Source organism: Balearica regulorum, chromosome 10, assembly GCF_011004875.1.
Source record: "Balearica regulorum gibbericeps isolate bBalReg1 chromosome 10, bBalReg1.pri, whole genome shotgun sequence".
Taxonomy (NCBI): domain Eukaryota; kingdom Metazoa; phylum Chordata; class Aves; order Gruiformes; family Gruidae; genus Balearica; species Balearica regulorum.
Window position 1 is genome coordinate 20,303,356 of NC_046193.1, and position 26,977 is coordinate 20,330,332.

General features: G+C 42.8%; 1 protein-coding gene and 1 long non-coding RNA gene across 5 annotated transcripts in view; one reads left to right on the forward strand and one right to left on the reverse strand.

Moving 5' to 3' along the window:
- Positions 1–13,669, reverse strand: part of PDZRN3 (PDZ domain containing ring finger 3) — a 143,065-nt gene extending 129,396 nt beyond the window's left edge. Inside the window, exons 1-3 of the mRNA XM_075762459.1 lie at positions 12,682–13,669; positions 6,506–6,592; positions 5,243–5,350 (exon numbers count right to left, since the gene is read on the reverse strand). Coding sequence (XP_075618574.1) covers positions 5,243–5,350; positions 6,506–6,592; positions 12,682–13,398 — 912 coding nt within the window. The 5' untranslated portion in view covers positions 13,399–13,669. The remainder of the gene's footprint in view (positions 1–5,242; positions 5,351–6,505; positions 6,593–12,681) is intronic.
- The window catches only part of LOC142603186 (uncharacterized), a 203,275-nt gene continuing 189,825 nt past the window's right edge, over positions 13,528–26,977 (forward strand). For 3 of the 4 annotated variants that reach the window (XR_012837064.1, XR_012837065.1, XR_012837062.1), the window contains exon 1: positions 22,402–22,482. This is a non-coding gene — a long non-coding RNA (uncharacterized LOC142603186). Of the gene's footprint in view, positions 13,886–22,401; positions 22,483–26,977 lie in introns of those variants that run through there. The other variant, XR_012837063.1, reaches the window with a different exon arrangement.

Genomic DNA, 26,977 nt, shown 5'->3' on the forward strand with positions numbered 1-26,977 from the left:
GACTCTGCTATAGCTGCACTCACTGCCCCGTGGTGTTCGCTCTCCACAAATACTCTAATGTGCTTGCGTGTCCTGGCAGGAACTTGAACAGCCAATTTTAAGTCACTGTCTGAAAATGTTTTCTTCTAGAAAATTAATTCCTAAGTGTATGTAGCTGCACAGTAAATCTTGTTCGCAGAGCTGAACTCTTCCATTCACGACAATGGAAAAATTCTGTTTAACCTATATGCTCGTCAGAGTTCCGCTAGTGCTTGCAGTGAGCTTCCCGCAAGTAGCTGTCGGCTTAGGTTTATCCTACTAAAGCTGGCATAATGTTAAAAAGTGCTCTCCAGCAAATGAGAAATTGAAGGCTGTGTTCAGTTAATAATTTTATTTACTGATTATTTGTGGAAGTCTCCTGTGAGCTGTCTGTGAGTGGTGATAAGCGGAACATGGCGCACAGGGCAGGGACAACCGCGTTCTGACAAGAAACCCAGACTGGCAACACACTGAACCCTTTCAGCCCAGAGACTCAGCTTGTGGAAAAACTAGACCCCATCACGCACCAGCAGGCCACACAAAATGCTTCTTCATTTATTCCATCACTCAATTTAAAGCCACCCTTGCCTCAGCAGCAGATCTTTCTTAGCGAGTACGTGTCGTTGCCAGGGAAGGGTATGCCATGCGCTTGCCAGAGCATCCTTTCTTCTTGTTCCTGTGTGGCTGATGGACTTTTCTGTGCTGATTTGACTTTTCAGAGGCTACGTTGTTAACACAGCTACCAAACCGATTTTGCTGAAAGCCACCTCATGTGAGCAGAAAGTGGCTCTGCCAAAACAGCACACTTACTACAGGGTGAACAGGGAACACACAGCAAATTGCAAATTTTGTTTGTACATGTACAGGAGGAGATTTGTTAAAAAGTTTCATTGTTCTTATGTGTAATCTGTGAAGAAATCCACGTAATAGAAAAGCAGCCTGTAATTTGCAGCAAAAGAGTGTGCTTTGGGGAAAATCAATCAAACTCAGTAAGATGTGTTCTCAACTCCTAAACTAATGATCCTTCCTGTGAGCAGCATGAAACACCGGGTAAGTCCCAGGTGGCATAAATCCTCCAGGTTTCAGTGGAACTGTGACAGTTTATACTACCTCAACAGTACCCTAATTGTGCTTAAAACTTCTTAAGGTTGCAAGCAGTCAGCGTTTCAAAAGCCTCCTTCTTTCTAAGTTGTCCCCAAGCTAAAGAAACAAGTTTACTAGCTAGTGAGAAGAGAATGCCATATTCAATTTATAATCTTTCAGAGCTGATGTGCTTGAAGATAAAAACTCTGCAAATCTCATTTTGTCTTAAGAAATGCCAAGCAGCTGCGTAGAGGAGGCATTCATGGCTGGGACCAGCTTCTGTTAAGAGAGGAAGTTAGGACCGTTTTGTTACCCTGACGAAAGTGAAATCTATGAGAACAGTAATTCTCTTTGCATAAAAATCAATAGTTTCAGAATGTTTTTAACATGGCAATTTGCTATGGAACATCTTAACAATAATTCAGTAAATCACTAGTACTGCATTAAATCAGCTGCTTGCTTTGAATGTGTAAGTACAGAACTGCAGGAAAAAAGTGTAGTCAAACCAGAGGAAATCTCATAGTATCATTATTTCCTTACTTCTACAGTAATTGTGAAAGATTTGAGAACAGATATAGGTAAGAAGCGTTGGTTTGCATACAGCAGTTACAAATAAACCAAGATCCAAGTCTTTAACCCTACTCTGACAAGAACTTCTAGAAGTTATTTCTCTGTATACCACAGGTGACCCATTTGCAAAATAAGGATAATATTATTAAACAGTGAGGGGAAATTATTAAGCAGTTAATAGCCATAACATGATACGTAAGCACTAAATATCATTATTATTTAACAGATTCTGTACAACAGAATACAAGGGAAAAAAAGTATTTCTCTGTATTTGTTACTTGCTGCTTTGAAAACTCAGTAGCGTAGACCATGCAACATTCATCTTGATGTAAGTCATTTAGCAGTAGAAACATGTACTTCACAGTGGCATTACTTTTGTCGATGATATACAAAGGGCCAAAACATTGCTTTAACAGAAAATTCAAGACAATTCTTAAACCTGATTAACTTCTTTGCATTTAACCTTCTAAAAGATGTAGTACAGGAAATTCAAATACAAATGACATAAGGAAAATGTTTAAAAATTCTCTCTGACATAATTCTAAGTTTATCTCCGTAACGATTTGTCAGGGGATAGAGTTTGCAAGCAAATATCAATATAACAATGCATTTGCTATTAGCTGTAAACAATACTATATGTGTGTGTCTGTTAATCTGCTTAATCCCTGCTCAGCACTTAGAAATGTTGTGACAGTTCTGAAAATGAGAAATGACACACTTGTTTTACATGTGCTCCAGGACACATCCACCAGAAGATCCACAGCAAAGGAACATTTTCCAAAAGGAAATCAAATAATTTGTTTTACTTCATTGTAAAATCTCCGTGATGGATGCTGGAATTAATTTTGGAGATGTTATGCTCAGCAGCTTATATTGGAATAAGAGTTCTTTGGGAAAGAGTCTATTTAAAATCATGCTGGTGATAGATAAAACCTTAATACTGAATGAACAAATCAAAGAAGTTCTAGATAGCTAAATTCAGGTCTCAATAGTTAAGTTGCCATCTTTCCTTATCGTCTTTCATCCTTTCAAAAGCAAATGTGACCTGCTAGGATGCTCTGCTATCTATGCCAAGTTCCATCTGAGTCCTCCAGCTGTGTCCTGCCAGTTACAGCTCAATCTGTACACGACTTTTCAGACAAACTGCCAAATCGAAACTTTGGCAGTGTGAAGGTTATAAAAAAATTTGCTTCTAGAAGGCCACTATCACTGGACATCACCTAATTTGCACCTAGATCATTTACAGGGTATTTCAATTATCTAAGACAATTGGATGTTAGTATGATAAAGCTCACTTAGACGCCTTGATGCAGGAGGTATCCCCTGTTTTCCTTACCCAGACTAGGGTTAGATATAGCGCACTAAATACAAATTGCACAGAACATAGAATGAAACAATTGCTTTCAGGAGCTGATGTCCACACTGCATGTATTTTGAGGGCTCTGAATTAGAGCACTCAAGTCTGGTTCTGTGAACTGGATGCCTGTAGTGGCTGGGGTGCATTAAATGAATTAATTTTATCTAAAAAAAAATCCAGTTAGCACACTTGGAGATCACTCCACAATAGGAATCAAACCACATTAGCTGGGCACCACTCAGATTTGCTTAAACAGGACCCTCCTAATCCAAACCCAGATGCTGATGTGGAGGCACCCAAAGTAAACTGTTGGGAAACAATGTCCTAAACGTTCATCAGCATTTTGTATATATTTAGAAGTGAGAAGAGTGAACGTGCGAATGAGTTTGTGGTCAGCATAACAAGAGTTGTCAACGCATAGGTTCCTGCTACCCTTGCTGTGTTATAAATACAACACATTGCTCTAGTGTCTTTATTCTGGAGTTTTCTCTTATGTGAAAATGTAAGCGGAACAGTAGCAAAGACCCCGCACAACCACTGCTCACAGACGCCTGGCTCCGCTGCGGGAGGAGACCAGCCAAGAAGTACAGCAGGAAAGCTCACCCAGCCTGTCCTCCTCTGTGCCCTTCTCAGGTTCTCAGTGTGCATCCAGCATAACAGTATTTAGCTGCTTAGCGTGGCCTGGGCTAACATTGCCAAATGCTAAACTTGGGGAGAAATGGAGAAGGAGGGAGGAAGGAAGAAAGGGGGGATGGGGGAAATAAAAGCAGTAAGGAGGGAGGACCCTTGCAAGAGAGAGCAGATGCTGCAGAGCCCGTGGAGGCCAGCTGCCCTTGTCCCCATGCCCTGAGCGGGGGTGACTGCTACAGACAAGTGCCCTACGACTGCAAGTATGGACTGAGTTACAGCGATTACACTCAAGGAGACTCGGACATTTCCTAACTTTGGGGTATTTGATTTTCCAAAGTTTTGGTTTTCATACAGTTGTTTGGTTTATGTGACTATGTACTACTTCAGAAACGGATGTCAGCTTTTCAAATATGCTTTGGGGAAATACATGCTTATGGGAAAATTTTCAGTTCAAACAAAATTGCATAGTTCTCACAAAATTGTCCAGACCTTTTTGCAATTATGTTACATCATATATATGGTTTAAGCAACTCTGGATCATTTCACAGCTCAGCTTCTTATCTTTTTATAGTTCTGCTACTGTGGCTCCATTCTTTCCCATATGAAGAAACTTAATTAATATTTTCTATCCTTACTAAATTGTGAATACAATTTACCATAACAGTACAGAAAATAGCAAATACATATTGTCCCCTGCCAACAGAAAATCCTTAACAGCTGTTTATTGCTCATTTGCAAAACATAAGAGCAATGGAATTCCATTACTTTAGAGAAACTGGCTGTTCCATGATATCCTTGGCAACAAACACCGCACTTATCTTTTTGAACAATAGACTCTCAAAGTTTCTTCAGCCTACAAAAATAAGACAGTGAAGAATACTTTTTCTTAACTGTAAAATGCTAAACAATGGGAACTGACACACAATCAGCTGCATTTTGTTTCATGGAAACTAACCTTTTTCTCTCTCTCTCTCTTCCCCCAAAAAAGAAATGTCCTCACTGCAAATTGTAAGAAATGTTTCAAGCAACCATTTCTTTCACAGGAAGGACCTTTTATTGAGGTCAAGACTTTGGCAAAATGAGAAGAAATTCAGACTGCAATCTGAGTAATATAAGAACTTAGAAACAACATTAAGGAGTTGCTTAGGCAGGTTTATAATAAACAGTACAGAAATTGCAGAGCAGAATTTTTTTCTGTTCAAAACTTGGTCTTAAATACCAAGAAAAATAAAATCATGGTTTACACCAATGGTATTTCATATGTGGTTTTAACTAAATAACTTAAAAGTTTCCAATAGCTTTAAAAAAAAAAAAAATCTACGGCATACCAGATAGATGCTAGCTCCTCAGAAAGCCAGGACATGCACATACCATCCATACTCTAGTTTCTATATTTAGGTAAGAACTATACGTAAAGCTGTGAAGGTCAGCACTGAAATCAAGTCAAGCATGTTTTAACAGACATGTCTTCTAGACAGTATTTACCACGGTACATTTCTCCTAAACCCACACCACACATCACGCCATTTGAAGACCCGAGATGAAACTTGCACCATTAAGAGACTGGATAGTGTATTCACGTACCTCAATAATCCTGTCATGGATTTGCAGCCCTCCTTCCTTAGCAGCAGGCCCCGTTTCAACTATTTTCGATACAAAAATTCCTTCGCTAGATGAACCGTCTTGATTGTCCTTTGAGGATGAAAAGAAAAATATTCTATTGTACCTTGAACTAACTCTAATTTGCCCTCAGCTTAAAACCTGTCCATGTCACAACAGTGCATGTAATTTGAAAGAAATATTCTTATTAATGTCTTAATATGGAATTACTTTGTGCTAATCAGAACACCCGATGCTCCCATTTTGAAAGGTTAAACAACCAGGAATGGACTTCCATTAGCTACCTAAGTTGCATGATAATAATTTTCCTCTGACTTGGGCCAGCTCAGCACTCATTGTGATTACAATTCTTCTTAATGCAAAATCCAGTGAGACAGCAGCCTGCTTGCACATCAAACGTAAGACAACAGTGCATTTTTATTTTTAGTTGCACAGCTCTTCCTCTGGAGGCTTAAAAATAAAACCATGACAAACATCTTACACCTAACAAGGGATTTTCATATTCCTGTGTATTGTGTTGCCAGCTTCTACCAGTGCAGAACAATGCCTCAGAAAACTGAAAAACTCTAACTATAAAGAATCACTTTCAAGTGAATTCACTGGGAATAAATCGTGATTAATGTCAGATTTCCAAGTGGCCAAGAAGTAGTTCTGAATACCTTCTAAATTACTAGGACAAGGTATAATCCACTCCTTGATCTAATTAAAGTCATATGCAGCAGTTCCAGCCACCAAGCATCCAGAAGTAATACATTAGTGAGCGTATGGTGCAGGAAACATCTGCTGAAATCACAGAATTCACAAGTAGGTTGTTTAAGTTACATCCCTTCACCTGCACAGGGGGCTGCTGGTGGGATCTCTGGTGGAAAGAAGAGTAAATAACGTTTTCTTAATGAACTGTAAAGGGCCTAAAGCTGTGGGCCCTGAACTCATGCAACATCTTCCGAGCAGTATGGTCTGAGAAAGAGATACCACGGGTTGCACCATTTTGGGAGTGACGCTGCACCGGTATTAGTGTTGTTAGTTGTGACGATGTGCAAGAATAAACACGTTGTGAGAGAAAAGACAGGGTAGTTAATAGATACCTGATACAAATCTGAATGTAAGATTTGCTCTGAAAGAATCCCAAGAGACCCAAATGCTTGTCAGCAGCATTTTTCCTCTAAGTGTTGACCTACATGCTTTTCCCAACTGGAAAGGGCAAACATATTTTAACAATTAACATACCACGCATGGCCGGCCACCAATAATATTAAATCCAAGGGAGCCAGAGTCACGATGAAGGACGAGAGTCAGTGCTTTAGTTTCCTCACCCTACAAAGAACAGATAAACACGTTCAAAACATTTGCGTGCATTGGTACGTAGGATAGATAATACTTCTATCCAGGTTTGTTGGGTTGATTTCTTATTTTTTTTCCCCCCCCATGTGGTTTAGAGAAAAATGTTTAGAACAACTTTGCAGGAGCAAAGTCAGCAGCTCCCAGCCTCGGCACGCCAGCCGCCCCGCCGCTCTCCAGCAGCGCTTCTCTGTGAAACCCACCCTGTAAGATTTATGCCCATTTTTTATTGAGACCTACAGTGAGACACTTAACAGCAACAGAAGATATTTATATGTAATACCGGTTCCTGCAACTACTTGACCTAGTCATACGTGATGTGTTATGTAAAATACTCCACGTTTCCAGTAGTCACATTCTTGACTTTTCCAGTGCTTGAGGGTGACTGAATCTCAGGACTGCATTTTTGTGTTGCTTCCTTCTAGTGCTAGCTACATGACGTTGTTTTAAACAACATCAAACAACAGAAATTCTTTGGCGAGTTTTACAAAACAGCATTAAACAAAACTGCTACAAATGTTGCAAAAGGCTGAAGATACCAATTGCTATTCACAGCATCTGCCATGAATAATTTTTTTCTTTGGAATTTTAACACTAGCAAAATGGAAATCTTCCATCATTGAAAATCATTATGTTAATTCCCTAAAATAAGAAATTCTGCAGCAAACAGTTCTCTGATTGGACAAAAATGTACAACAAAGATAGACTGGATGGAGCTGTAGTATGGGGGACTGTGTAAACAGGATCTGTTATCCTGTCCTCTTACCCCAGCTTGCTCCTAACTACAGAGACAAGCTCATACAAAATGTCCTTTATGACACAGTGATGCTACTTATGTCTATTAACTTTCACTAAGACAAAAGTAGCGTGTCCTGTTAAAAACAACTAAATCCTCGTGATGTACTAACTTCAATCTCAATCAAGTGGCTGTTACTTACAGCGCAGCCCTACAAAACTCTACAACAGCGAGCAGAACACTACAAAAAGTCATTTGAATAACAATTTTTATTTTTTTTTAAGAAATCAGAATAAGATCGATATGTTGTGCATCTACAGATATATACAAACCTTGCTACATCCACGATCTTTTTCTTTGTTTTATCCAAAGGGTGAAAAAGTTATGAACACAAAAAAAGTTTGAGGAAGTTATCTTACAAGTCTGGTTTTCATAATCAATTAACGACAAAAATTACAACAGGTACATTGTAATTCGATGCAGATGTTTTTAGTTTGTGCATTTTTCTTCTAACATGTCAATTTAAAGTTGTCAATCAAATATTAATGTCTATTAAACTCATAAAAAATGTCAAAGTAATCCCGGATTACTGAATTACTCCCACAGATCTGGGGGTGATAACAAAGCCCAATTCCCTGCCAGTGTAAACTGGCAGAGCTCCACTGACCGCACGCTCGGAGCTCCACCGCAGGGGAGCTGCACCAACATACTCCACCTGAAAGTTGGGATTTCCATTTTTGCATCAATTTGCGATCATTATATTTCCTGCAGGTCAGATAATAATGATTCTCTGATACAGAGAAACATGAATAAACTCTGACTGATTGTGAATTTGCCTACACGTGGCATCAGTGAGAATCAGGTACCCAGAAGAGGACTGAAGAACGAAGCAAAGGCTATTTCCCTGCAAGTCTTCAGACCCAGACCTCAGACAGGATTTCAAGGAACAAATTTCCAGTCCTGTGAGACCACTTTCAAGAACTGATGATTCAGGATTTGAAAGACAAGGACATGCTAGTGCCACTGCTTACTTCCTCTGTTATGCCTAGGCAAATCAATTGGAACAAGCACGAAACAATTATGACATTGCTCTCAAGACACTTTCAGTAATTAAAGTTGAATGTTTTCATTAAAGCCTCCTTATGTGGCTGTGATTCGTTGCTTTTATACCTAGCAGAATAAGTATTAAAGCAGGTGGGTTTGAATCAGTCAAAAGTTGTGGAGGGAAAAAACCCCTTAATACAGCTTTTTTTGTACTTTCCAGCCAGTTCTGATGGATTTGTACACCGTCTCCATCTTCTCCGCAGCAGGAGAGTCGCGTTACAGAACACAACCCACTAAATCCCAGCATCCGTGTGGAACTGCCCCGGCACCAGGGAGGCAGCGGCACGCTGCTTTGACACTTGGTTACTTTTGCAGATTCACGTCTCGCGTCTTAACAATTTCTTTAACAACCTTCTTCGCTTCATAAGGAAGCCACGATGCAAATGATTTTTCCAGGGCTCTGCCTTTCTTTTCCCCCTCTAACATGTCTCACGTTCCAGCGAAACAATCATTAAACAGTGAGGTAACCGTGGAAATGCGGTGGCCAGCATCCAGCCCTGCCCTGTCATCTGGTTCGGCAGCAGACCTGATGGTTACTGGCATGTTGTACTCCCACAGCTGAATAGAACTCTTAAACGTAATTCTTGAAATTACTGTACTTCCCAGCTGAGTAATGTGGAGCTAATGGACTGCCTTTCCCTTTAGATACTGGAAGACTCTAATTTCTTTGGTAGTGCTGTGGCTAAGAAGGTCTGTCTTCCTTACAGGAAGCACTTAGCTCCTTGTTTACTGGTGAAAGGGCTGCCAGGACCAGCCCGGCGGATGCTGCTTGGGGACAGTCTGAGAAAAAAATATCGTCTTGTTTTAAAGGACTTCATCTGGCTTTTATACAATTAAAACTTGCCTTACAACCTCCGCAGAGGCATTAAACCAGCGGTCCTAAGTGCCAGATCCTGAACTGGTCCCCGTACGACGTACATCTACTGAAAGTCCGTCCCTGCGGTCGTCAGTGCAGCAGGAGGGCTTCCACCAACTCCTGCCCCTTCTCCCTTACTTCTTATTTCCCAAAGGACTTTGACGGCTGTGTACATAAAGGAACGACCAGATCAGCTTATCAAGAGGTGTGAACAGTGGTATGTTTCAGCAAGGATTAAGCATTGTTTGAATAGTATGAGGTTTTTCTTGATTATTTAGACTTTGATGTTTCAGGATTGACATGTCTGATCAAAGGAAATACTAATTTTGAGTAAGACACAGCACCCTCCTTACCACTCCCTCCTCAAGCTCGCCTACAATAAGGCTCACCTGTTTCCACCAAGGAATAAATAGCCACTCTGAACACCTTCAAACTTGCTTTTTGGAATAAGCACAGATCAGGCATCCAGTAAATATGCAGGAAAATTAAAATGTTCCCTCTGTGACAAAGAGGATGAGAAAAAATACACGTGAAAAACAACTGGAGTCACTTAAGGCACGTCTATCTGTTTAAGGGTCTTATAAAATTGTGAGATATTTACAGATGAATGTCTGTATAAAATATATATTTTATGAATGTCTTCTCTCAATATAGTTATGGCAAAATTGTAAATTTCACTTCAGAAATGGGAGACGGAAGCAGAGGAAAGCTATGCGATTCATCCGGTATCCCAAAGGAAGTCTGTGCTAAGGCACACCCAGACCAGGGGCTCTAAAGCCACTGAAAAAGTTTGCCCCAGCCAAAAGACCACGAGTTTGGGTCTTTCATGAATGGCCTCATGTCCTTCAATACCATATTTCTCTTTTAACTAAGCATTTAAACAGAACTGTAAGTGGACATTACTTCTGTTCTGACTACAACATATGTCATCTGATTTATTCTAGATTGGTTCTACATCTGAAGCGACAAGTGACCATCAGGCAGGGATGTCGGAGTATTCTTTTTTCTTCATCCACTGAGGAGCCAGAACATCCAACAGTAAGTTTTGCAATCACCACATCTAACCTATGGACCCAGCTTGTTAGTGCTAGGGCTACTTCTGTTTTAACACAGACTTGAACGATTACATCTTATAACAAAATATATGGACTATGAATAAAAATAATAATTAAATAATGATAGCAATGGCACTGCATGCTTTGAATAAGCAATTACTTCTGAAATTTAAGTAAGTTTTCTGCATTACCATACACGTAATCCACGCGTTCAGGGACCTAATCCTTTGGCAAGCATGCATGCCCTGCTGTGGTACAATCTGCATCGCGCACTGCACAGTCTATGCTTAGCGTCTCTGAGAAAACAACCCCAGAGTAAAAACTTGGAAGCATGCCACAGCCCAAAATTGGTAAAGCATCCCCTGCACTAGGTGATTACCATGGGTCTTTTAAAAAAACCCTCTCCGGTGCACAAAGATGCAAGTTTCCTGATTGTACTTCTTTGGGAGCTGGGCAGACTAAAGCTGTTAGTATTGGAAAGCTGCCCAAAATGCTGTGAAAGACACGGAATTGATTGACCGCTAGACCACAAGTCTGTGGTGACATGACACCTTCCAGCTTTCTTCAGATTAGGCGCTGCTTCAGAAAACTGTATAACAGCCTTTTGTAATAGGGCTGAAAACGAGCACAGTCGTCTTGGCCAGCTGTATCCATAAAGTTGATAAAAAGTATTGCTGGAAACTACGTACCGCGCACGTTTACAACCATTTGAAGCAGCACCTTTCACGCTAATAGCGGCTCACTTCACTTTAGAACTGAATAATGCAAAACCAACACTAGCCGCAAAGAAAAGAAGGAGGGGCAGCGTGAGAATAAAGGTGTGCTGTTCAGATCAGGGACGAGGAGGTAGAGATTCGGTGAGAGGGTTTCCGACAGCGGGACCGTATGGAGGGCTTTCCTATCATCAGCAATGTGAGAGGCAGCAGAGGCAGCTGCAGGAGCAGAAAGCTCCGTGGCACGCCATTGCAAAGTACAGGCAGCTGGAGGAAAAGGAGGAGACAGAACTGTCCTGAATCTTCACGTGAATACGAAGCCCCTGATTTATTTTAAGTTTTCCTAAGATTTTAACCAGCATCGCAACCAGTACTGCCAGAAGTTAAAACAGTCCATTCAGTATTAAAACACTCTGTTTTGAGTTAGCCAAAACATGGTGCGTTGTTTTGCCCTGGATATCTCAAAAGAAAAAGAAGAAAGAAAAAAAGAAGAGAGACTCTAACATGAAGTTTTGTTTCCTTTACGCAGCTTTCCGAACCTCAACATTACCAAAGGTGTGAGCACAGATGTTTGACAGTTTTGAACAGTTCAATACTGCTGTGTCTGTGGTAGCACATTCCAGGTCACGGGGAGGACTTTGAATGTCTTCATTTAGAAGATAATTGGCTTCTAGGGCTTCCCTCGCTGGGGAGCCTCATTCCAATTAAAATTTAGGGATTGTTGTAGCTCTAGCTTTTGATTCTGGTCATTTTATAAATGGTCTAATTCTGAGGGCCTGAAGTCAAGTTAATTTTCCTCCTCTTAAACTGAGCTTTTAAAGAACTCTGTGTGACTCTGGGAAAAAAAAAAAGTCTGCAAGTACACAGCAGATGTCTTGTATTTGGACACGGATGTTACAAAGATGATGGCTTCAGATCATGAAATAGCTGGCAGGATGTCCGAGTTGCATAATAGTGAATCCTAAAGACAGCATTTTGTGGGAAGCCATATTCTGGGATGCTAGGTGAGCTAAGGGTCTGGAAAGCATTGGGTCACAACAGCCCCTTCCAATTCGCTCCTCTTTGTGTTACTCCTGGGAGTCGATTTCTGGTGGTTTAATACCATTTCCAGCTCTGGAATTTTCAATTTTTTTTCTTGGTTCTCTTATGGGAGAGAAACAAGAATAAAGTCAATAATACCGTGACCTTGGTATTTTGATGCGCCAGTTGCCATATGGGGGCCAGATACCATTGATGCTCACGTTAGAAAATACATGTGTCAGGGAACCGGTGCGCTGCAGCTATTAAAAGCCAAGGTTCAGGTACTTCCGAGGAGCCGGGGCCGGACGGGCTCCCCGGGACACCTCCCGCTCACAGACAGCGGCCACCCCCGGCGGGCACCAGCGCGGCGGCCCCCGGGACGCTCACGGCCGGGCGGGTTCCCCAGAAACCCGCCGAGACACCCGCGGGAACGTGTCTCCCCGAGCCCGCTGCTGAGGGGCGCCTGGGGAGGGCGGGGGCCAGGACCACCCCGGCTCGCTCTCCCCTCGAACGCGCAAACTTCTCCCGAGCGGGCACGCCGCCGCCGCCGGACCCCCCACCGCCCGCCCGCCCGCCCTTACCTTGCCGGGGGAGGCGGCGCGGGCCCGGGCCAGGGCGTCGAGGCGGGCGCTGTATTGCGTGAAGCGCTTCTGGTATCGCAGCGCCGTCACCTGCAGCTCCAGCTGCGCCGCCGCCAGTCGCGACAGCAGCGATTGCTCCCGCTTACCGGCGCGCAGCGCCTCCTTCTTCAGCGCCTTCTCCAGCGCCGCCGCCCGCGCCTGCAGCGCGGCACCGTGGGCGCGCAGGGCGCGCAGACACCCGTGGCCGCCGGCGCGACGCTCGCCGTGGGTGAGCATCAAACCGCAGCCCTGCTCGCAGAGGCCGGCGGGCCGCGCCTCGCAGCGCTCCCGCATGTGCGCTTCCACGTCGCGGAGGTTGAGAACCTGGCGGCAGCCGCGGTTGCGGCACTTGGCGGGGGAGAAGTCGCAGGTCTCGGCGTGCTCGCCCAGGTGTTGTAGCGGTACCACCGCCTCGCAGCCCCGCGCGTGGTTGTCGCATTTGATGTCCAGCTTGAGGATGAGGCTTTTCAGGGGCAGGACGTGGTTGAGCTCCTTGGTGGAGATGCGCTGGCAGTTCACGGGGCAGCTGCCCTGCTGCACCACCCAGGGCAGCACGCAGCCGGCGCAGAAGACGTGGCCGCAGGGGGTGGTCAGCGGGTCCTCCAAAACTTTGTTGCACAGATTGCATTTGAAGTCGGGATCCACGTCCCCGTTGAAGCGATCCAGCTCGAACCCCATCCTCCTTCCGCTTTGCCAAAAACAAGCAAAAAAAAAAAAAAAAAAAAGAAAAGAAAAAAGCCCAGACAAAGTACCCGAAGTGCGGAGACGGGACGGGGACAAAACCCAAGAATAAATAACCACCAGCCAGCTACCCCCGCCGCCCGAGAGGCAGCTCCGGCCCCGAGCCCAGCACCGCAGCGGTGCCGGGAAGCCGCCGCGTCCCCGCCGCTCACGGGCAGCCGCCGGCCCGTCCGCCCCGCTGCCGCCGCGGGCCGCTCTCCCCGCCGCCGCCTGCGCAGAGCGCCGCCGCGCGCTGCCCGCCCCGCCCCGGCCCCGCCCACCCGGGACGCCCCGGGGGTCCCCCCGCGGGTCGGCGGCGCAGCGAGGGACAAGGGTGCCTTTGTTTCGGGGAGAGGAGGTCGGGGGGCCGGGTGGGCTCCGGCCTGTGTGTAGTCGTGTCTGTGTCCCCCCCCCCCCCCCCCCCCGCCGCCCCGTGCGGTGGCAGGTAACCGGGAGCCCGGGGAGTGGGGCGGGGGGCGCTGGGGGGACGGGCGAGGTGTGCCTGAGGGGATGGCTGCGGGGGGGCGGGGGGAGAGCCTCCGGGCAGGGGAGGGCCAGGAGGGGTGCGGGGGGAAAGGGGACGGTGGCGGCGAAGCGGTGGGAGAGGAGGGGAGCGGGGAGGCGAGGGGCCGGGGGCGGGAGGGGGGTGCGGGCAGAGGGGAGAGGAGGAGGAGGAGGAGGGCAGGGGCGCGGCGGGGTGTGACAGGGTACGAGGAGGGGAGGAAGGGGGCCATAAACCGTCGCCGCGTTTAACGTGCGGCTGGTACCAAACGGGACGGCCGGCTCGAAGGAGCGTTGGGGCGTCTGGCTGGGCACACGCAGGAGTCAGGGACTGCGGGAAGGGGCGATGCTGGAGCTGCCCCCCTCCAGGGCCAGGTCCGCGGCGAGCTGCTCAGAAACCGGGCTGTGGGGTCTGTGGTGGGACATCCTTACACCACCGCTGAGGAGAAGTGCAGACGGAACGGTCTGCCAGCGCTGCCCGTGTCCGGGCATATGTTTTTCCTGTGTTTGCATTGCCTATTAATGTGCCATTAATGGCACTTGGATGTGAGTGGGGGAGATCAGAAAAGGTTACCGCTTTTGATATCTGTTTCTGCCTGGAGATGATTTAAAAGCACTCCAGAATATGTTATAAAAAGCCAGCCAGACCACACCTGAAGTACCAGACATAGCATTAGGCAAAAACAATTTCTCTTACAAGGCAGATATTCAAGTACTGAAAAAGGCAATAAAAGAGAACAGCTTTGTTCATTGTGGATGGTGGAGCAGAATTCTCGCACGCACTAAAGCCACATACCAGCTCAATTGTTCTTTTCATGTGTTTTGCTTTATGGCAATGTAGAAGCCCAACTAGAAACTTGTTTCAAATGACCTTTACTATATGCCTATTTTATCATGACAAAATGATTTTCTGAACGTCTGGGATGATTACTTGTCTGTTTGTGACCTTTAGAAGGTAACAGGCTAGTGGTAACACAACTACGTTCCCAATTCAGTCTCAGGCGAGTAGTTTTTAGTATTAAGGGTTTCTACTTTTCAAATACGAATTCCATCTGTAGTGCTCATTTCATTCTAATTATTAACGTTCCACAAAGTTTAGGGTTGCTTTTGGCTGTATACATTGCCCTACTGAAGAAAGTGTGCATCGCATACTTAGGGTTCCTGGGTAAAGAATTTCGTACAGAATTGTTCCTTTGAAAAAAAAAAAAGAAAAGAGAAGATGTACTATAGGACCGTGCATGTAGGTTCTGTTAACTCCATCTGAAGGCCATGTGCAGTCCAGAGCCATGGTGATAAAGTTCAGTTAATACATATATATTACTGACTTTCTGATTATTCTGTTTGATCTATAGTAGTGACTCTCATACCTTCTTCTTGTGCTTCACTGCCTTTTTCCTCTTCTTCTTTTTCTCATATCTGCCTCCTCAGGATTCCTCTTCTCACCGGTCTCTCTCACCATTTCCCTTGCCACCATGCTGCATCTCCTTCCTCCCTCCAACCACCTGGACCACCAGCCGCGCACTCTGCTGATTCTCCATGTGTCGTCTGTAATGTCGGTACGCTTCACTAGTACGACACCGTCGTCTTGCAGTTTGTCACAAAAGCTCAGATAGCTGTTGCTAACCACGGCATCTCTTCTTTTCCATGGGCATTTTATCTGAAATAAAACTTCAGGTTATGTGGTCTAGGGATGCACATAGTACAAACGAGTGACTTGAGCGTTGGTATTCATTTCGGTAGCTGCTCAGACCTTGTCTGATGGGGAAATCCATCAATGGAACTATTTCTGAATAGGCTGTTTTAAGATAACTGCTCTAAATCAGTGCCCTGTGTGACCACCGTCTTATGACCTTCTTTACACGAGTTCATAAAGTGCCTCCTGAATTCAGGATGGTTGTAAATAGAAATACATTACTTCCTTCAACGATAGCTGTAGCAGTTTTGGTTTAGTGTTTCAAAGTTGTCACTACAGGATGCTCGAGGCTGTTCCTGTTGAAGCCAGAGGCAGAGCTTTTATTGATTTCAACGAGAGTGACGTCAGTACCAGGTTCCTTGGGCTATTTGAAACTATACAAATATTTGGATGGAAAATACGGGCAAGAACTTGAATAACATTTTCATTTGGAGTCATGGCTAGGCAGATGGTGTGCTGAATTCTGCTATATACTTTAACGTGACATTTATGTAGGAATAGATACTTTATTTATAAATTAAAACTTTTGAAGGCCACTCAGTCTTGCATTTAGACGACAGTTTGGAGTGCTGACGGGGAATTGAAGTTCCCCTCTCCGTGCTGGAGAAGGGCAGAAGGCACAAATGGAGCTTTCCCTGCTGGAGACACTTACACTGCAGTTCTCCCTTGAAAAAAGTGTTTAAAAAGCAGCCTCGCAACGTGAGCCTTTAATGTCATTTTCAAAGGCTGAGGTTTGAAACTGAAAAGAGGTTTGGTTTCCAGAGTATTGCCACCAGGGCTGAAATTACATTGCCACAGCTGAGGAAGGTCATTTTTATTTAGTCAGTTCTCTCATCGTGCGAGGTAGTGCCCTGGGGTGGGCCCGTTACTGAAGCGTTAGGGCTCTGTCATTTAACTTTGCTGTCCTGTCATAAGAAGGGTAAGGGCATGTCAGTTTGTATTTTGGGATGTAGCACAGATGCAATGCCAACTCTCAAAGGTCTGAAAAACTAAGGTTTTTGCAGCAGGTTTCATTCAGTATGGTTTGGTTTTTTTCTTTGCTGCTGTGAAGTTTCCAGTCTCACAGAAATCAAATGCAATTTGATTGGAAGCACTTAGTCATCTTCAGTTGCCTTTCGTTCATAAGGGTTAGCATTATTTTACACTTGATAATGAGATCTTTGCAAGAAACCTGATTTTTTTAACATCAGTTTGCTGTTAAAAAAAGTAGAAGCCATTGGGTAATGCAGAGAAAGAACTGAATCCCTCTCCATGGCAATCATCTGGGTCGTTCTTCTGCCTTATTTGATTCTGACAAAACTCCTTAGGTTAATAGGACGTGTCCAATGTAACATGGTCTTCCTCATGCACTTAGGTCATGAGTTGGAGCCTTTTGGAAACTAAAACTCGCAGCGGTCCTGGGCATATTTAAAATGTGCTTAGTGTATTTAGAATATGTGCAGTATATTTAAAATGTATCTAAAATGTCAAGATCTTATCAGCATTCTGTTCATTGCCAAGCCCTGAATCACTGTACAGAGTTATAAATTTGAAAGATTCTGTATTCTATGACATTTTATGACCTTTCTTGTACTATGTATGTTTTACATGTTTTTCTTTATCTCTCTGTGTAGCTCCTGTCATTAAAATTCAAGTAAACTTGCCTCAATCCTTTACTTTTGCTGCTGGTAGGAATATAAGTTTGCATTAATAGAAGATACACAGAAAAGCTGCTGAATGTGGACCAAATAAAATGTCAGTCTTGTAATGGTAGAGCACAGTTCGTATCAACGGTTCATAATGATAATGGTTTATATGATATTTATATTTAGTATTTTGCAAAAGGTTAGACTCTGGCTTGGCAGTTGAGCTAGGATTTCAGGATTTTGCATGTACGAGTAGAAGGGCGATACAAAAAAACCTGGATCCTTAGAAGTAAATTGTATATTAGCAGCAGAACAAGCTGCATCAAAAATCCAAATCAAATCCCTCTGTTTCAGAAGAAACATTTAAGCAAGAAGATAGCACGTGAGCATCCTTTCTTGACATTTCATACGTGTTTTTCTGTAGTTGCTTAAAAGCTACTTCACTGCCTCAGAAATCTAGCTGTTTTCAGGCACGTACTTGAAGGACTGACATAATTTGAGCCTATTTCATAGCTTGCTTCCTTCTCATCTCTTCACATAACTAAAGTCATAGTAAATTTTATATTTTATTTAAGAATAGTTGAGAGGCAAGGTCCACAAGAATTTTGGCTAAAAGTACACATTCCTATATTAATATGGATAGAGATAAGTATAAAATAATGCTCTTATTTCTGGAGCTTTTTAGGAAATTTGATCAGTCAGCCATGTTGAGTGCTCTTTGTCTGAATAGGTACATTAATTCACCACTACAATATCTGAGAGTCTTGAAGTTATTTATTATACATTTTATTATGAACAATCCTCTTTGTGGTAAGAGAGAATTAGCCATGTTTTAAGACTCGGCTTAATGAAATAATAGAAGTGCCTATGCCTATTGTAATTCAGTAAGTCTTTAGCTGAGTGCTAGAAATTGAATTCTGCTTTTCCCGAGCCATTTTTCACTTGATATTGGATCCACTTTTGGTGAGCAGTTGCTTTTTATGAGTAAGTCTGTGATTTGAGTACGAGACTGAAGCCCAGACTTGACCACTGCTTGCCTGAAACTACGCAAGGATTCCAAATTTCAGTGGAGGCTACGTCCCAGAAAGCATTCAGTATCCAGTCCTACGGCCACAAATGCCGCATCTTTGCATTTCTTCAGCAATACAAAAACGTGCAGTAGGTATCAAATTATGATGTAGACACCACATTCTGTACTATATAATTTCTTTGTCTTTTCCTCCCCTATTTAAACAATTTAGAGAGAGAGAACTGGTATTACATATGCCTAATTCCCTTTCACATATCTTACACGTTGTAAGTAATGATAATGTTTAAATCCAGACTGTAATTAACTCAGTGGTAATGGGTGGGACATAAAATGCAAGCCATAATTTAGAGGCATATTCTGCAGGAGTTTGCACGATGAATTCAGCAGTAGTGGCGGTCAGTTCACGTCTTGGAGAATAGAGAGGGCTCAGCGCACGCAAATTGCTGAGCATCTTTTCCCCATCTTCCCTTCACGTGGATCTTGCAGACCTGTCGGTACTCACACATGCGTCATTGTGCACGGGTAGGTGTGTTTGGGATGGTACTTAGCTGACAAATCTGCGAGCCTTTGCATTGCCCTTGATTGATGGTCTGGCCCCATCAAAAAGAGGCGAAGCTGTGTTCATTTGTCACTGTGTGTTCACACATAGGCATTTCTGAAAGTCTTCAAGTCCAACCCTTTTTCCTTAAAACGTGAAAAATGTTCCTGTTTTCAAGAACAGGAATGGAAATTATTTCACCTTTCATACTGGCAGGACGATTGCAAATAATGCGGAATGTTCCGTTTTTTTCCACATCAGCAACGCTGCTTTATCTCAGGATGCTTTTGTACCCTTTCCAAAATAAACAGTTCTTGATACTTGCACAAGGTCTATTTGACAAGCAGGCCTTTGTGCTCATCCACTATTTCTTAGGTAAGCAGTTGCCCTGCTTATGTATTTACAGCACTGCTTACCTTTGTATAAACTAAGGAAAAATTCCCTTATGTCTTAGCTCAACACCAGAAGCCTCATGGAAAACCTGGGCTGTTATGTAAAAAGTCCTTAAATTCTGGGTCAGATGAGCCCCAGGATAAGAGACAAAAAGGTTAGGAGAATGCTGTATTGCCTGGTGAGCACTACAGCAGGATGTTGTAGAGACCAAAGCTGTATACGGGTTGAGGGAGGGCACAGCGCATCTTTGGGTGATTCTGGTACTGACCTCTGTCTCTAGAAGTTTCTAAATTATTGATTGCCAGAAGCTAGGAGAGAATCACCGCAAACAGAGCATGTCCTTATCTCTGCAAGATGAGTATCCCCAGCTGATTGCTCTTAGAGACAGGATTCTGGGCTTGATGACCTTTAATTTGATCCTAATTGAGCTTTTGGTTTTTTTGGAGGGGTTTGGTTTTTTGGGGTTTTTTTGATAGTCAAGGATAAAGGGTAGTGGCTTAAGGGGGCCTTTTCACTTCAGCGCTCTTGGCTTTTCTGTGGAATTTATATTGTTTTAAAACACAAGTTTTTTAAAAGGAGGTTCCAGTACTCAGAAATGGTAAGCAGAGATTCCAAAGAGTTATTTCCTTGTTTCTTGTTGGGAAGGGGGTTGGGATAAAATTAAGCCATGGGTAGAGAGGTGTAACAGGCTTTTGTGAAGTTAAAGCAGGGACATGACAAAATTTGCCTGGTGAAAAGAAGCAAATCTGCTGAGTGTGTGGAATGTGCCACTTGGAAAAATGCTGTGTGCAGTTTCAGGGAAAAAAGAAATAATTCATGTATATGACTTGAAATACTGTAATAAAACCAAGTTTGATCCTTTTTAAAATAAACTTTGTATGATCAGGCTAGGATAAGCATCAAACTGGGTATGCAGGTCAAAAATGTCTTGCTGTGGTCTGGACTTTGATGGGGAAGGTTGAGAACTGCTCTTCAGTATGTGTGCTCTTCATTCACCTCTGTTTGGGAGCTGAACGAGAGCTCAGAAAAGCTATATACCTTAAGTGTTAAAAGATTTCATCTGGGAGGATTTTACATCAGTGTTCTGCTTGGTGTGTTGCACATCTCTGTGTAGGTGGGACAAGCAGTTGCAATAACATCACAGTGATGTTTCGGAGAAATAGTGAGCTTGAAAGATCACAGATTCTACGTGTGATAGAAGCTAAAGATGTCTGTTGGAAGCTTCCCACATCAGAAAAACAGAAGTGTGCATACAGCTAGAGATCCTATCCAAAAAAAATGATGTTTATATTTCAGGATTCTGAAATCAGTGACGTTCTTTGCCAGGGAAGTGCTGGAATCGGGGAATTGTTAAGCCAGTGTGGAAACAACTTGATGCAAGTTAAGATTTTGAAAATGTGAAGCATCCCCAGATGATTTTTCATGTGGAGATGATTCCATATTGCAAGAATTGTAGGGGAAGCAAGAACTTCCCTGGAGCGGTGAATCTTCACTTTCCAGGACTATGAAAACCAAATTGTTTCAAAGAAAAAATAACTTTCAGGAATGTGAAGCACATATTGTGTTTATTTGTATGGGAGTAGATACTGTCACAAAACATGGGCCTGAGATTGAGCTAAATTTGGGTAGTGGGAATGGGAAGACGCTAACTGTAGTACTTTAGAAAAGGAAGTCAGACCTCAAATTTCTAATTTAGAGTCAAAATACAAAATTTATGTAACTTATCGAATGTGCAATACCTACACGTCTAGCTGCATCACTATATTGATTACTATTAATGATCAAAAATCTTAAGAATTTAGTCCACATTGAATTAGGCAGTCAGTGGATTAATAAGTGATATCCCAAGAAGCTTACACTGGCTCAAGCCATTGTTTTTTGTCATTAATATGAGTCAACGTTTACTCTTAATTCAAAATGGTGCAAGTGATGGGAGTTGTATGTATTTTGGAGACGAATTAGTTTAGAAAAAGAAAGAAGGTACATCCTAGCTATTAAAAAAACCCAGTTTTGCTGTTAAGAGACAAGAGGTACTTTTTTAAGCATGAGGAGGTTTTTGTTTTATTTCTCTTCATTAAAAAAACCACACTTGACTTGTAGGTAAGAAGACTCTTCCTCTTAGCATGAGCAGAGTCCTTTGGGAGCTCTAAAATTCTTCAGGAGTCACGGCTGAGTAGGTACAGAAACCCCCAAGGCCTCTCCACTATGGCTGGTTTAATTAACTTTCTAATTGGGCAATGATGTGGAGTGTCAGGAGCTTTTAAGATCTGTATTTGTGATCAGAACACCACAGAACTTGAGTGTAGTCCTACTGCAGAAGATGCTGCACCAGATCTATACAAATTACATTGTTAAATATTAATATTCATAGCTATCTTGCTCTAATGAGAGACATTTTGTGTAGCTCTCGTAACTGTTTCAATTTTAGCCTTATTTTTGTTTTTCAGATGTCTTGATCCAGGCAGCTTCCAACTCCTTTCTTTTTTTTTTTTTTTTTTTTCCTTCCTTGTGGTTTTGCAATATTAAGTATACCCTGAAATTACAATAACATTTTAGAGCAGTTTAAAAGTGTAGTTGGTGTTTCTAAGATCTTTTCTGAACTTTGACAAGGTTCCAAAATGAAGAAAAGTAGTATCTCTTTATAAAAGTAGGATCTTTTTATTTTAGTAGTCTCTGCTTCATTTGTCAGTGACAGAACATAAGCCTCTTGGCAAAAACAATTTTTAATATAAATACTAGATCTGACTGAAAAAACCAGAATTTTCTGAAAACTTGAAATGTCAAACTTCTTGTCCCTGTAAAAAAGTTAGAAACAGATCATTATGAGGCAATATTGTTGGCAATTTTTACAATTTCTAAATGTTTTCTGTACAGTTTTTTCCTTAAAATTGTGTGAAAATAGATAAATTTTTAAATTTCTGAAATAACTTATTTTGAAGAAGAAAACATTTTGTTAACCAGGATGCCACATAAAAAATGCAAGGACAATGTGTCATCTGACAAATTAGCAAAGTACTGATAATAATACAGCTAATGCTATATTTTAATTAAAAACAAAACAAGGACAATTCTCAAAGACATTATTATAACAAGGTCTTAACTTTTTTAATCAGGCCTAGTAATGTAAAGGACCAGTCACCAAGAGCATGAAGGAGACTGTTTCTTATTTGTTTGGGTTTTTAGGACTTACTCATGAGGCCAAAACTTCAGATTTCAGAGAAGAGAGGATGGTTTGGAGTAGAGGACCGGCGTGGATATCCATGTAAGTCAGGTTTGAAATGAGGGCTGTGCTCCATGTTCAGCATACGGCTAATTTTCCCTCTCCAGGGCGTACATCTGTGAGTAGGGTTGGCAGCTTTGATAATGAGGGGGATGGAGGATTCTGTGCTAGGAAATGCTGTGAGCGTCATATAGAAAAGAGAAGGAAGCAAATGGAGGCTCCAGAGGGAGCGGTTGACATCCTCCAGGAGGTGAGGAGACTCCTATGGAGAACAAAGCTGGTCCCGTGTGGGAGCTGCGATGTGTTTGTGTCCTCGGAGATCTGTATTTGTATCTGGCTTAGTTTCAGGGACACCCACAAGGTCACAAAGTCCACTATTTAAGGCCACTCTTTCTCAATTCTTTTTCATATTTTTAGTAGTTAATGTCCTACACAGTTTGTTCCCAAACCGAATGTATACACAAAGGCGTAGAGACACTCACAGGGTCTGAAGTAGAGTAAGATAACCGACAGCTATCGACAGCTCGGCCAGATACATGTCAGAAACAGAGCTGCGGTCCATGAACTAAACATGCCAGTCTCCCAGGTCCATCGTCTGGCTCCTTTCAGCCAAGCCTTCCTCTAGGGAAAGAGTTGGGAGAGGGGCAGGAATCCTTTGAATGTCATATCCCTATTTTTTCCAAAAAATGTGTTGACATGGCTAGTTCCAGAATTAATTAGAATTGCTCCAGTTTTATACCTCTATGAAAATTTCCATTGACATTGTGATGGGAATAAAATTTTGAAAATGATGTGCTGGTTTTGGTTGAGATAGAGTTGATTTTCTTCATAGTACCTGCTATGGGGCTGTGTTTTGGATTTGTGCTGGAAACTGTGTTGATAACACAGGGATGGTTTCGTCACTGCTGAGCAGCGCTTACCCAGAGCCAAGGGCTGTTCTGCTCCTCACACCTCCCCACCAGCGAGTGGGCTCGGGGTGCACGAGGAGTTGGGAGGGGACACAGCTGGGACAGCTGATCCCAGTGACCAAAGGGATATTCCAGACCATACGACGTCATGGTCAGTATATAAAGCTGGGGGAAGAAGGAGGGGGGGATGGGGACGGACACCTTCAAAGTGATGGCGTTTGCCTTCCCAAGTCACCATTGCGCATGATGGAGCCCTGCTTTCCTGGACATGGCTGAACACCTGCCTGCCATGGGAAGTGGGGAAGGAATTCCTTGGTTTGCTTTGCTTGTGCTTTTGCTTTACCTATTAAACTGTCTCTATCTCAACCCACGAGTTCTCTCACTTTTACCCTCCCAATTCTCTCCCCCATCCCGCCGTGGAGTGAGCGAGCGGCTGTGTGGGGCTCGGCTGCTGGCTGGGGTTAAACCACGACAATTTTCTGAACAGCAGTTCCACAGGTATTGCTTGTTTTCTTCCTTCTCCTTCCCTGCGGCTTGTGTTTTTAGCAGTGTAGCTGAACTAGGAGGCTGAAAGCTTAGCAGTTTATTTAGGAACAAGGCGTTCTCCCAAACTGCAAAGCAGAGAATCCTGCTAAACATCAAGAGAAGATCTGACTAGTAACTAGTACAAAGTGTTATATGATTGGCAACAAATCCCTTTCTGTAGTGCTTTGCTGCTGCAGGCTATTTTAGGAAGATTGTTTTCAATATAATGGCTTACGCTGTATGTTTGTGCATTGCTTTATAACAATGAGGACATTATGAGATTGCTGCCATACCTACTCTTCGTGTTCTGCTAATTACTTTTCCATTAGACAGCATTTGTAAAGACTACAACAAGATTTTTCCATACCCCAGTTAAAATAACCGCTCTTTGTTAAAGGACCTTGTGCCATAACGTCAGGGAGACTTCACCTATGGTACTTTGGGCCAATGCAAAACCTTCTTAGCGTTTGTGAGCTGTGGCTGTGACTGCACCCAGCATCCTGCACATTCAAAAACTTGCTGTAAGGACCTTCTTGAAATTTGCTACTTAAACAGATGGATATTGGGGATGGGAGGTGCTTTTCCTACCCAGTCTGTTGTTTGATCATCAGAACTGCAGCTACGGGACATTGTGGGAAGAGCAGACTGGTTGTGTCTCCCTGAGACATGTTTGTGTAAGACACCGGTTGCTCTGCACTGTTTCTGGCTGTACGCAGTCAGAGTAGATGGGTACTGCTACAGCCCCAAGTAACTCAAGCTCCAAAGGCTGTCCCTTTAGCCCAGTCTCTGATGACTGATTTATTTGGTTCTGAAGGCAGATGTGGGGTTTATTCTGCAATAGCTTTATGCCTTCCAATACTTTTTTCATTAGCCACTGTGGAAAATGACCCCCTCCCACCGTGTAAAGAGAAATTCAGTAACGTTTGTAAAGAAAACTGGGATGACTGGTGAAAAGTCATGAAAAAAATCTCGGTATAAATAGTTGGTTTAGAGATTATTGAAGCTTGATGAAGTAGTCTCTAGTGACTGATTTAAGTCATTGACTAACAAGATAGAAAGTAATTCTATAGCTATTCTAAAGGCAGAGGTTAGTGTACTGAACTGGTGTTAGGAATTATTTCAGAAGGCATGCAAAGAAGCTCTTTAAAGTTGCTGAAAGTTGTTTAAGTTGTACCTTTGCCATTCCCTTAGTATTAGCCTCAGTTATCGCATAAAAGTACAGTATTGGCCTCTACTGTATAAAATTAGCACATATGCAATTATCAGGAATTTATTGAAGACAAACAGATTGAAATAGGACGACACCATTCAGGCCAATGGCAAAAGTAAGGGTAAAACTGAAGGTAATAATGGTAAGGTCATAGATTTGGGGTTTTTTTGGTGGTGTGGTGGTTTGGTTTTTTTTAATATATATAGTCAAATACTATGATTCATACTTTCATATTTTCCCAAACATTTGGAGGTCATTCACTCTTGTCTAACAGATTCCAACTGGTAAATTACCCGTGATATAGGCAACAGTATTACAGATAGCAGTAATTTGGGCATATATGTCTAAATGTAGTTTTTCTCCTTTTTGCACTATTGCCTGCCTTCCTTGACTTTCCTATATAGCCTGCTTATCACATGCTTTTTCACACTGCCCGTGTCAGTTCTCTCCCTGTTGCTTTTCTTTTGTTTCTTCCCTCATTTCTCCACTCATTTCCTTGTCTTCTCCTTATTTTCTCATCTCACACTGCCTACCAGTGTGACTGCCATTCTGTATCTTTCCAACCCACGGCATCTGGTTTTACTTGGCTGTCCTTGGCAGGCCTTTTCTATTGCTCAAGGGGTTGGCTTCTTACTGGAATATACACCCTTCTGGGGCCTGGCTGGTAAATGTTAATGCTCAAACTGTGTCTGCACGCTGTTGGTGGCATTTTGCAGAAGTTCTTGGTCTCCGGAGTCCAGTCTGTCACGAGGACAAAGACTATGTATGTTCTCAGACACTGAGGTTTCTGCACGGGAGGGCAACATCAAAGTGACCTGGAAAAAAGTAGAGCAGAGGAGGCTGCAGGATACGGTCTATGTACCTTTAAAAGCCATGAACCTATGGAGAAAACTTCAAAATAGTGGAGAGGCTGGAGGCAGGTGGTGTGTTGGGGAAGTTGCTTCACCTCTTTGGTTGGAAAGACTGTCCCACATGGGGTGGGACAAGGGGAGAGGGGTGAATGATCCTACTTGAGATACATTTCTTCTTCACAGTTATTTTAAGTGATGAGATCTGAGGAGAGAACTGCAACTAGTGAATATAAATTGCTTAAATGCCCCTCAGTTCTGCACAACAGAATGGAAGCTGTTTTCGTTAGAACAGTGCATGCATTCTTGAAAATTAGCAAAAGCTGAATTAAGTTAATGATAGGCCAAGAGGGAGGAAGGTAGGAGCCTGGCAGATTTCTTGAAATGTGTGGACACATCGATGCCTCTCTCATCTGCTGCTGAAAGCTAGCAACTTGGTGGGAGTAGTAATGAAAGGAACTGATCATAGCAGTAACACACGACTTTTAGCCTGGTGCTTTCCTAGCAAGGAGTACTGTTACAGACAGTGTATTTCTACTTCAGCATTGATTTATCTGGGGGATAAATTAGCTTAGTTCATTATTATTTGTTGTTGATTTTTTTCATATGGCTCTGCCACTTGACTGTTATTTTCCCATAACATTTTCCCAGCATGCCTTCAGAAATATCAGAAAAAGCTCACAAACACTCCAGAAAAGTGCCAACTAAATATTCCACAAAGTGCTTGCAGATCTTGTGCAATGTTTCCCCTGGTCTCTCCCAGCTGTTTTTTAGCATTGATCTAATATTTCCCCCATGAGCAGTTAGCATTTTTGTGACATTAAACATAGTAGGGAGGTTGTGTTTCCACATATAAATAAAGTGACTGCTCTGATTTTTCAGAAGAAAATACGTGTTCGGTGTTCCTCTTCACCAAAAATTGCTGCTCCAGAGTGCTTCTTAAGGATTTGGTTTCTTATGGTCTTTTGGGGTTGTCTGTGGCTTCCCCAAAGGAAATAAGGTACTTTTAGTATTGCAATTCAGTCTACTTAAAATACATAGCATAT